The following is a 12173-nucleotide window of genomic DNA, read 5'->3' as shown; positions in this document are numbered from 1 at the left end:
GTCACAGCACTTACAGGTAACTCCAGACTGTCTTTGATCATCCTGGAGCTGATCAGTGGGTGAGCCTTTGCCATTCTGGTTATTCTTCTATCCATTTTGAAGGTTGTTTTCCTTTTTCTTCCACGCGTCTTTTTTTTGTTGTCCATTTTAAAGCATTGGAGATCATTGTAGATTAACAGCCTATAATGTTTTGCACCTGCGTACAAGTTTTCCCCTCTCCAATCAACTTTTTAATCAACCTACGCTGTTCTTCTGAACAATGTCTTGAACATCCCATTTTCCTCAGGCTTTCAAAGAGAAAAGCATGTTCAACAGGTGCTGGCTTCATCCTTAAATAGGGGACACCTGATTCACACCTGTTTGTTCCAAATTGACAAACTCGCTGACTGAATGCCACACTACTATTATTGTGAACACCCCCTTTTCTACTTTTTTTTTTACTCATAGCCCAATTTCATAGCCTTATGAGTGTGCATATTATGAATGCTTGGTCTTGTTGGATTTGTGAGAATCTACTGGTACCTTGTTTCCCATGTAACAATAGGAAATACTCAAAACCTGGATTAATCATTTTAGTCACATAGCACTACTATTATTCTGAAGACTACTGTATAGCAGCACACAGGGTAAGAAGCACACAGAGTATCAAAACAATTTGCAAATACAGACCGCTACTGGTTTACTGGCTACTACTGTTCCTCTCCTTCCTGTCCTTTGTCTGCCTGTTTCTCCTCCCCGAGTGAGGAGTTGTAGTCTGAAGGTCTGAGGGACAAAGGAAATGGTGATGCAACAAATAAAAGTTGCACTACGCAGCTTCTCCAGTCACAGAAGCCTTTGATTCCTTTGGAGTTGTCATTGTCTTGGTGGCTTCCTCTCATTAGTCTCCTTTCACTATCACTGGGTTTTTGAACACTGCATACAGCAGAGCAGGTAGCTCATTGGGTTAGGAATTAGACTATCAATATGTCCACCTGGATTTGATTCCTGGTCCCACAACCTGTCTGTGTCCTTTACAAGACCCTTCATCCACAAGCAGTTTTATGAGTCAGATCTTTTCATACACAATTTTTGCCCTTCGGTTTTACATATTTTTAGTATGAATCCAACACAATGTTTTATAAATGAGGACCCTAAATGTTGCAATTACATAGTAACTCAATGATAACGTTCACATTCCAACCCAAAAATCAGAAGTTCAAATTCCAAGACAAATTTTTGTGTTGTCAAACAAAGGATCGCTGCCCTTGTTTAATTTAGTTTTCCTAACTTGTAAATCGGTTTAGGCTAAAGTCATGTGCCAGGACTTTAGCCTAAATGAATGAATGAATGAATGTAATTATAGATTACAGTTAAGGATCATTGTTAGGGCCAGGGTTACTGCAGCAACAAGGTGTCTGTACCATGCATTACACAATGAGAATGTGCAATTAGACATTCCAAAAACAAATCTATGATACATAATTGTTCAGTCCTACAGCAACAATCTGAAGTATAAGGTGATCTCCCTTCCCGCCAATAAAACTGAAGCCCATAAAAATTGTAATAAAGGTCCAGCAAACTTCTTGGACTTTGTTTGATTTGACAATTTTTATGGGTTCTATTTTTTTGTTTTTGTTTTTAAGGGGGGAGGGGGTCACCTTGTAAATAAATAACAATGACAGCAGCACTTTGTCTCCTATTCAAGAAACAAAAATCAATAGGATTACATCATCGTGACTTTTATTTGGGTGAACTTTATACTAAATCCATTTTAACAGCAATCTGCAGACCCTGTAAACGTATTCACACGATAAAGTAACTGCAGCTCTGTAGTGACAGGAAAGTGTGTTTTAAGAACAAGAGCTCATTTTCAAATGATTCATTCTTGGGGGGGGGGGGATTTCAAGCAGTCTCCTTTCTGAGTCAAGTAAGTGCTTTTGGCTTGTCCGTCACCACAGCAGATCAGACACTGATCCGCAGGTTGATTTGGCAACATGAACATAACCCTGTGATTGCTGGGTCATACAGAACTACAATTAAAGGGGACAATGAATGAACATTGTCAACCACCACCACAAAAAAATAATTCTAATGTCATTAATGTCCTGTCACCCCAAACACCGTCTTAAAAGACAAATGAGTCCCATGGAAGAGTTAGTGTGTCATCTTATTAAATCCATTTTCCCGCCAAACATGATCTTCAGCTGTGATTAACTGAACAGAAGCCAAGTGTGAAAGCAGCCTGATGGAATCTTCAGTATCTAGTGTTGCGGTTTCAAAATGCAACCAACTCAGTAAAGTGAACCCTGTCTCCCTTCCCATGCGTGCACTCGAGTCGTGTGGTTATGGCAAAACTGAAACACACCGTAGACTGGAGCACAGACTGGCATCATGAATATAGATACACTGATAAGATTTTTTTTTTTCCCGATTAAGAAGCATCAGCATTCGCAAACTAGCCAGTTCAGCGATGTCTCCAAAGCTAAAGTTACTTGAATGATAACGCATGCGCAGATCATGAATTAGACTATGTGTTATGATATGGGCTGCCACACTTCGTTAGAAATAGCTGACTCCATGTTGTTAGCGACAGTCTTTGCTGGCTCCACTGCACAGGGAAAGGCACTTGGGAGAGTGCATCAACGTCAGCTTTATGTAAACATGGCTTGGAAACAGAATTGGATTAGTGCAGCAGATAAGAGAATATTTATAGAGAAATCCTTCAAATGGTGATGTAAGCACCAAACATGGCACAAATACTCCTTAAACTTTACACTTTTGAACAAGCAGAGTGTCCACTTGAATTTTCAATAGGCAGCCAGGTAGAGGTCAATTGAGAAATTACACAGGGGTCCAAACTTAAAAATGCTCCAATCATATTGAATGGTATTCCATATTATTTGTCTGATCATAAAGATTTCAAAAATGTATAGGCTGGACCATCTCTGACTGAATTCTATGGAGTTATGGGGTAAAAATTAAAAAATAGCAAAAACAGTGAGAAAGGTCAATGTCAGTTTGTACAGGGGTAAAAGGTTAAAGTTGCTCAAATTTTGAAAAAATGGCGCAAATTATTGACTGAGCTAAAGGATTAACAAATTGAATAGTTTGGACTGTGTTGAATGTTTGGTCTCCAAAGTAAAGGTTAAACAATGTCAACGTCTATTGGATTCGATGACATGTGACATATGTTACCCCATGATAAATAAGCATGACACATGATGCAAATTATTCTTTTTAAAAACCTTATTAATTCAATCAATAATTTCCATTACGTCTTTCCAAATTTAGAGCAACTTTAACTTTTGACCCCTGCACAAACTGAAATGGACTTTTTAATCACCATTCTTGCTGTTTTTACCCCATAACTAACATTCTGTCACAGATGGTGCAAACTATACCTTTTTGGAATCTCTACCTGGCTGCCTATTGAAAAATCAAGTGGACACTCTGCCTTTTCTAAACAGTAATGTCTAAAGTGTATTTGTGCCAATTTTGGTGCTTGCATCACCATATGAACGATTTTTTCAGTTATCCGCTGCACTCGATGGGTTGCATTCTGAAACCTCAGTGCTCAATGTTGTTGAAAACTCCATCATGCTGCTTTGATTTATATACACGCACACACACATTTCAGCTTCTGCATTAATGTACAGTAGTGTTCAGAATAATAGTAGTGCTATGTGACGAAAAAGATTAATCCAGGTTTTGAGTATATTTCTTATTGTTACATGGGAAAGAAGGTACCAGTAGATTCAGTAGATTCTCACAAATCCAACAAGACCAAGCATTCATGATATGCACACTCTTTAGGCTATGAAATTGGGCTATTAGTAAAAAAAAAAAAAGTAGAAAAGGGGGTGTTCACAATAATAGTAGTGTGGCATTCAGTCAGTGAGTTCGTCAATTTTGTGAAGCAAATTTATTTGCAATAATCCCCTGCAAAGTCCCTCTGTTAAATAAAAGACATGTGCGGAAGAGGTTACAATTTGCCAAAGAACACATCAACTGACCTAAAGAGAAATGGAGGAATATTTTGTGGACTGATGAGAGTAAAATTGTTCTTTTGGGTCCAAGGGCCATAGACAGTTTGTGAGACGACCCCCAAACTCTGAATTCAAGCCACAGTTCACAGTGAAGACAGCGAAGCATGGTGGTGCAAGCATCATGATATGGGCATGTTTCTCCTACCATGGTCTTGGGCCTATATATTGCATACCAGGTATCATGGATCAGTTTGGATATGTCAAAATACTTGAAGGGGTCATGTTGCCTTATGCTGAAGATGACATGCCCTTGAAATGGGTGTTTCAACAAGACAATGACCCCAAGCACACTAGTAAACAAGCAAAATCTTGGTTCCAAACCAACAAAATTAATGCCTCGCAGATGTGAAGAAATCATGAAAAACTGTGGTTATACAACTAAATACTAGTTTAGTGATTCACAGGACTGCTAAAAAAGCAGTTTGAACATAATAGTTTTGAGTTTGTAGCGTCAACAGCAGATGCTACTATTATTGTGAACACCCCCTTTTCTACTTTTTTTTTACTAATAGCCCAATTTCATAGCCTTAAGCGTGTGAGTGTGCATATCATGAATGCTTGGTCTTGTTGGATTTGTGAGAATCTACTGAATCTACTGGTACCTTGTTTCCCATGTAACAACAAGAAATATACTCAAAACCTGGATTAATCTTTTAGTCACATAGCACTACTATTATTCTGAACACTACTGTAAATTGCTCACCAAGATGTGCTTCTGTGAAACTGCCCAGAAGATATAGGGTGTCCCAAAAAAATATACAACATTTAAAACACTCGGTTTGACCCTTAAATGCTACAACCTTAATCACTTATGTTTCTTTTTTACTTGCAGAGACCCTAATGTTTATGTTGATGCCAAGCATTGATGCACTGAAGGAAAACATCTGCCGAGAAATCTGAAACATTCCTCAGGACACTTTCCCCAAAGCGTTTCCAGGCCGTAGTTGGCCAACGCAGGGCCTACACTGAACATGTTGTCTAAGAGACTGACAAAATGCAGGGCCAATATTGACATTAGTATGAAAAACCTCAACCTTTCAGCTTTCTATCCAGCCATAAATTGATTTCCTAGACATATGCTTTGACCATTTTCTTTGCTGATAAAATGTTGCATATTTTTGGGGGGCACCTGATATATGCATAAGTAATTAAAGGGTATATTGTTGATGATCATAATTACTTCCAAATTAAAAAGTATTTAAAAAAAAACATAAAAATTGACAAAATATCAAATCATTTTTAATGGATTTCCATCAACAGAGAACATGTGCACCTGCATTTCTAAATAAAAATAAAGCTTTTGTTTCCATAAACCCTTGTTCTTGCCTGAAGAGTCTAATACCTAACATCTGCCACATACAGAAACGTGAATAATGTTGCTGGCTACAAACAACCAATCATCCAATTTACACACCCAAGTTGAATCATATTCAAGCCAAAAGCGTATCACACCATTGGCACTGCAGGTGGACTTTGTGTGACAGGTGAAGTGACAGTTTAAAATAAAGTGCACTCAGGTGGAGCTACAGGGAACCTGGTACTGTACCAGGGTCAGTCCTCTTCATCACTCCAGAACTCTTCATCCAGATCCACACCCTGAAACAGCCTGTAACAGGTGGGGAGGGGGTATTAAAAGGGTTGTTAGCAACATTTTTACATCCTGTGTAACCATTTTGGACAGATGTCAATGACAACATGTATTAACACGTCATTCTAACATGGCTCATTTACTATCCAAAGAGAAATGGAAATGTTGGAGATGAAGAGGAGCAGATTACTCACTGCTTGTAGCAGGGTGACTGTGGGTTGCTAAAGTGACTGTATGGGCTGACTTTGCTGAGCTGGCCCAGGCACAGCCAACAGAAGTACTGCTTACAGGAAGTGCAGGTCATTTTATTGCAGCCATCTGCTTTCTAAAGGGACACACAGAGAAGCCATTAGATAGAATGGGATGAAACAAAAAGCATCAAGGGGACAAAAAGTCTTTCAGAGACACACACATATATATATATATGTATATATATATAGAAGGAGAGAGCATATCTCACCCATATTGGCCTCTCTTCATTGGCTTCCTGTTAATTCTAGAATAGAATTTAAAATTCTTCTTCTTACTTATAAGGTTTTGAATAATCAGGTCCCATCTTATCTTAGGGACCTCGTAGTACCATATCACCCCAATAGAGCGCTTCGCTCTCAGACTGCAGGCTTACTTGTAGTTCCTAGGGTTTGTAAGAGTAGAATGGGAGGCAGAGCCTTCAGCTTTCAGGCTCCTCTCCTGTGGAACCAGCTCCCAATTCAGATCAGGGAGACAGACACCCTCTCTACTTTTAAGATTAGGCTTAAAACTTTCCTTTTTGATAAAGCTTATAGTTAGGGCTGGATCAGGTGACCCTGAACCATCCCTTAGTTATGCTGCTATAGACGTAGACTGCTGGGGGGTTCCCATGATGCACTGTTTCTTTCTCTTTTTGCTCTGTATGCACCACTCTGTATTTAATCATTAGTGATCGATCTCTGCTCCCCTCCACAGCATGTCTTTTTCCTGGTTCTCTCCCTCAGCCCCAACCAGTCCCAGCAGAAGACTGCCCCTCCCTGAGCCTGGTTCTGCTGGAGGTTTCTTCCTGTTAAAAGAGAGTTTTTCCTTCCCACTGTAGCCAAGTGCTTGCTCACAGGGGGTCGTTTTGACCGTTGGGGTTTTACATAATTATTGTATGGCCTTGCCTTTCAATATAAAGCGCCTTGGGGCAACTGTTTGTTGTGATTTGGCGCTATATAAAAAAATTGATTGATTGATTGAGATATATGTATATATATATACTCAACAAAAATATAAACGCAACACTTTTGGTTTTGCTCCCATTTTGTATGAGATTAACTCAACGATCTAAAACTTTTTCCACATACACAATATCACCATTTCCCTCAAATACTGTTCACAAACCAGTCTAAATCTGTGATAGTGAGCACTTCTCCTTTGCTGAGATAATCCATCCCACCTCACAGGTGTGCCATACCAAGATGCTGATTAGACACCATGATTAGTGCACAGGTGTGCCTCAGACTGTCCACAATAAAAGGCCACTCTGAAAGGTGCAGTTTTGTTTTATTGGGGGGGGGGATACCAGTCAGTATCTGGTGTGACCACCATTTGCCTCATGCAGTGCAACACATCTCCTTCGCATCATCCGTGAAGAGAACACCTCTCCAATGTGCCAAACGGCAGCGAATGTGAGCATTTGCCCACTCAAATCGGTTACGACGACAAACTGGAGTCAGGTGGAGACCCCGATGAGGACGACGAGCATGCAGATGAGCTTCCCTGAGACAGTTTCTGACAGTTTGTGCAGAAATTCTTTGGTTATGCAAACCGATTGTTCCAGCAGCTGTCCGAGTGGCTGGTCTCAGATGATCTTGGAGGTGAACATGCTGGATGTGGAGGTCCTGGGCTGGTGTGGTTACACGTGGTCTGCGGTTGTGAGGCTGGTTGGATGTACTGCCAAATTCTCTGAAACACCTTTGGAGACGGCTTATGGTAGAGAAATGAACATTCAATACACGAGCAACAGTTCTGGTTGACATTCCTGCTGTCAGCATGCCAATTGCACGCTCTTTCAAATCTTGCGATATCTGTGGCATTGTGCTGTGTGATAAAACTGCACCTTTCAGAGTGGCCTTTTATTGTGGGCAGTCTGAGGCACACCTGTGCACTAATCATGGTGTCTAATCAGCATATTGGTATGGCACACCTGTGAGGTGGGATGGATTATCTCAACAAAGGAGAAGTGCTCACTATCACAGATTTAGACTGGTTTGTGAACAATATTTGAGAGAAATGGTAATATTGTGTATGTGGAAAAAGTTTTAGATCTTTGAGTTCATCTCATACAAAATGGGAGCAAAACCAAAAGTGTTGCGTTTATATTTTTGTTGAGTGTATATATATATATATATATATATATATATATATATATATATATATATATATATATTTATTTTATTTTATTTTTTTTTTGACATGACGGGTTCATGAAAGATCTTGACTTGAAAGCTTTTTATGCTCACACTTTGCAATAAGACTACACTAAATAATAAAGTAATAATCATTAACTAAGAGTGTTTTTAATCATTTATTAACAGTACTTATGATAAAACACTACTGAACCCCATTAATTACAGGGCAGCAGAATGTGATCACTTCCGGAGACAGCTTGCCGTTGGGCACCACATCCACAGCATCACTTCACACAGAAAAATGGCGTAACGTTTTGTTTTTGGCTACAATCACCAAAAGTGCAGCGTTTTTCTTCGGTTCCCAGTGGAGAAGGGAAGACGAGGCAAATGGGAAAGGTTGTGTCGATAAAGCCCCTTTCACACCAGGGCTGCTCCCAGTTGCTTCCTGTGGTGTCATGACGACGCAGGAATATCTGCGTCAGGTGCGCGCAGCAGGGGGCAGAGAGGAGATGAGAACGCAGCCTGCAGGTTCTTAAGATTTCTCTTAAGTCACTGGTCATTAATGCATCAATATGAACACTATTCATTAATGATACTAAACACATCAGTTAAATCTTAATTCTAATCCTATTGCATTTGTTCTGCAAATCTGATTGGTTAACTGAGTGAGATTTCCGACCATAAAATATCGCGTTGATGGTGACAAAATATTCGACTGTTTCACATTTGATGCATTACTCCGAGCCCTGACCGCACTGCTACGCAGATGTCAATAATGGCACTGTCAGCTGAGCGCAAGAGAAACACTATTGCTACGGTAAGCTTCGCCGACCGAATTACTTACAGAAAAACTGTGCAAACGATGGAATTGGATTAGAATGGGAATAACAACCTTGTGTCTGATGATTTGTGGACGTTAATGCTGGATTTTACAGTCACAAATTCCGTTTTATCAAAAAATCCACCATTAACATTCACAAATCAGACACAAGAGGGTTATTCCCTAATTAACCATGAATGATTATTACTGCATTAATTAATGTAATCTTATTGTAAACTGTTACTATTACTCGTGTATTTATTATTCATTGGGTTCACTTTTAGACAAGCAACAGTGGCCTTAGTGGTCATCAGCAACAAGGCTTCACAGTTGTCAAAAAGGTCAACGTTACAGGTGTCCAAATGTCCCACTGTGACATTACTATTTAAAATAAAGTGTAAAAGAATACAGGAAATATTAAGTTACAAGGCATAAACACAACCTACAATAAGAGGTTCACTGGTCTGCCTCTGTCTATTACAATCAAAGCTGAATGTGCTGTACTTTTAAAAGGTGTTACAGATAAAAATTTTATAAACCCAACTGACTGACTCAATTATGCCCACACACACCCTGCCAATCACACCTGCCAATCACAGGAAAAATAACAATAATACTAATTTTTAAACAATCTGCACATACGTACATCTCGTGTTGAGGGATAATTTCTTTCTATTTTGTGTTGGAGTTCGCATTCATTCTACTGTACACACAGTTACCAGAAGGGGTCAACACACCTGTATATTAGTGCCACAGCGTGGGCAACATTTGCAGTTCTCATTAAGCCACTCTATGCTAAAGGACTCTTCCACTGCTTTCTGTATCACCTTCTTCCCAAAACGTTGCTCCATGAACTTTTGACCTGCAGGCGTGGCAGACACATACTCATCTCTGAGTCTGTGTAATTCATCTGTGGCACAGAAAGGAAAACAAAGACAGTATATATTTAAAGTGGAGTCTAATTTAGGAATGGTCCAGTGTTACAGCAAAAAAAACAACAAAAAAAAGTTTTAAACAACGTTCCAATGCTTTTGAGTGACACCAGCATCTGCTCGCCTCATGTGTTTTACTCCAGTCTTCCTTACGTCATCCATCTACCTTGAGATTCAGTTGCATCTCCCCCCTGTAATTCAATACTCTATTACCAACACAGCCTTCTCTTCACATCTCCAAACCACCTAATTCCCTCCATCTCTGCAACCCCTTTATGCCCAACAGAACTCATTTGCTTGCACTACCTTCAGTGCCCATGTCTATATCCCATATAGTATTGCTGGTCTTAATGTCTCCTAAGCATGACCTTCAGCCGTGTCTTTAACCTGACACACACACACACACACACACACACACACACACACACACACACACACACACACACACACACACACACACACACACACACACACACACACACACACACACACACACACACACACACACACACACACACACACACACACACACACTTCTGGTGCCCTCTTGTAGTTGATCCATTCAGACTGCAGTTAGCGGGTTATTTCTGCACACATACACACTTTTCAAATTCCAATACAACTAATCATATAAACTTAATCTATAATTAATTAACATGATGCCCTTCCTCTTTAAATGTGTTTAAGATAAGCACAAAGATGGGCTGATTAATCATGTCAGTAATAATCCTCCTACTACTGAAACCTTGTGTTAGAAATCAAACTTCGACAGCCTAAACGAGAGTATGTCAGGCATAGGCCCTGAGGGCTTTCAGTGTTAATGCTGATGTCCGAATTCTGTAGCATCAAGGCACTCTACAATTCCCCCTGGATGCTAATAAAATTAATATGATTAATTGAAATCAAAATTGAATGAAAAATGGTGATGTCCCCAACCCTTGGTTGAAAATTAAGTTGAGTTCTATTCAGAGATTTCTTGCATTTTGTAAATAAAACTGTCATTTTTGAGTTGAATAGTGATGTTAATTCACGCTCAATTAAGTATGCAATTCCCCCTACAAACTGATTTTTTTTTCCCCCCCCATTGATCCAGTGTGACATCTTATGCCCCCTAAGGACTCATATCAGTGCTGTTACCAAAGAATAGGTTTTCCATTGCTGAAAGACTAACAGGTTCCTTAGTTCCTCACTTGCCCAATAGGTGGCTCTCGCTGTCTCTGACATTGCAGGAAAGTTCAAAATGGCAGCCAGGGGAGTCTGATCTGTTCAAATTGGTAAGTCTGACATATTTTAACCAGTATGTTTAATGTAAATCAGGGCCGTTACTGTGCTATCAGCTTTACTAACATAAGTATTGAGAAAAACAAGGCATATTGGTGCATAAAGGCATGGATACTCTCCAGTTCTAAGAAAAAAAAAAGAAAAAAAAACATGCACACTAAAGCACATGGCTCACGCTTTTCCAAGTTTTTGTCAGTGCTGTTACTCTCAGTGCTGTTATGGTCCTCAAAATAACAGTAAGGTAAAGCTATCTGCTAAAAATAAAATTTGTATTAAGTGCACTGTTTAGTTGTGGAATTTTATAGCTATATTCCTGACGTCAATATTAATTGATGTTTTGGTCAAAATAATAAAATAATTTTCATGCATAGGAAAATTTTCCAATCACTGTGAAATGACCCTCACGTTATTTATGTTATAGCTTCTTCTGTTGCTTCTGTCTACAGTAGCCAATAATGATCTAAGTCAGGGGCCATAACTCTCAAAGCTGTGTGTAGAAAGTACAAATACATACAGAACCCTTTTCAATATTCCCTTTTTCCACTTTGTGATAGTGAAAATAATGTATTTGTACAACCTTGTTTTTCCTATAACTATACCTGCATTGATTTTGCAATGGGACAGACCGTGATAGCCCAGCTTGCATAATGTGCAAAAAGCATACTGGCAGGCTGGACAAATGCCCATGGTTGTGTCTGGCTCGGCCATAACAGCTGTGCCACAGGACAAGCGAGGACAGTAGACCACATCAGCCATGAGGTCCAGACTGGACTGCAGCAGCAAACGGTCATAACGGGCAAAAAGCTCCTCATCCACCAACTGCTTCACCTAGAGAAGGCAGGGAGACGGGAGAGACTGGTTAATTAAAATACTGGGAAACTTACAAATATTAATGACAAATTGTAGGTTCTGAATGTGGGCGATCTCTATTCTTGGGGGGAAGGGGTGGAGTGAAAGCACATGGTGTTGAAGCAGAATGAAAGAGCTTTTCCACTGCATTGGCCAAGTAACCAGCTTCATTTTCTTGCCCCCGTTTCACATGTAGTACTTGCCAGACCTAACAGAATCTTACAAAAAAAACTCTATAACTAAAACTAGCAACAGTCCCTATAGGGTACACTTATTGTTTCTAGTTAACTACTACACAAGAAGAGCACACTT

At 39.6% G+C, this 12173-nt stretch overlaps 1 protein-coding gene and 1 long non-coding RNA gene across 2 annotated transcripts in view; both read right to left on the bottom strand.

Moving 5' to 3' along the window:
• LOC117517113 overlaps nt 1-2776 on the bottom strand; it is a 33294-nt gene extending 30518 nt beyond the window's left edge. Inside the window, exon 1 of the long non-coding RNA XR_004562653.1 lies at nt 2056-2776. This is a non-coding gene — a long non-coding RNA (uncharacterized LOC117517113). The remainder of the gene's footprint in view (nt 1-2055) is intronic.
• Nucleotides 2777-5170: 2394 nt separating this feature from the next.
• The window catches only part of rnf14 (ring finger protein 14), a 51818-nt gene continuing 44815 nt past the window's right edge, over nt 5171-12173 (bottom strand). Inside the window, exons 6-10 of the mRNA XM_034178037.1 lie at nt 11612-11840; nt 9537-9709; nt 5808-5938; nt 5236-5631; nt 5171-5204 (exon numbers count right to left, since the gene is read on the bottom strand). Coding sequence (XP_034033928.1) covers nt 5577-5631; nt 5808-5938; nt 9537-9709; nt 11612-11840 — 588 coding nt within the window. The 3' untranslated portion in view covers nt 5171-5204; nt 5236-5576. The remainder of the gene's footprint in view (nt 5205-5235; nt 5632-5807; nt 5939-9536; nt 9710-11611; nt 11841-12173) is intronic.

The sequence above is a fragment of the Thalassophryne amazonica genome, chromosome 9 (assembly GCF_902500255.1).
Source record: "Thalassophryne amazonica chromosome 9, fThaAma1.1, whole genome shotgun sequence".
Classification (NCBI taxonomy): domain Eukaryota; kingdom Metazoa; phylum Chordata; class Actinopteri; order Batrachoidiformes; family Batrachoididae; genus Thalassophryne; species Thalassophryne amazonica.
The sequence above is the reverse complement of the archived record's forward strand: the minus strand, read 5'-3'. Positions and strand labels throughout refer to the sequence as shown.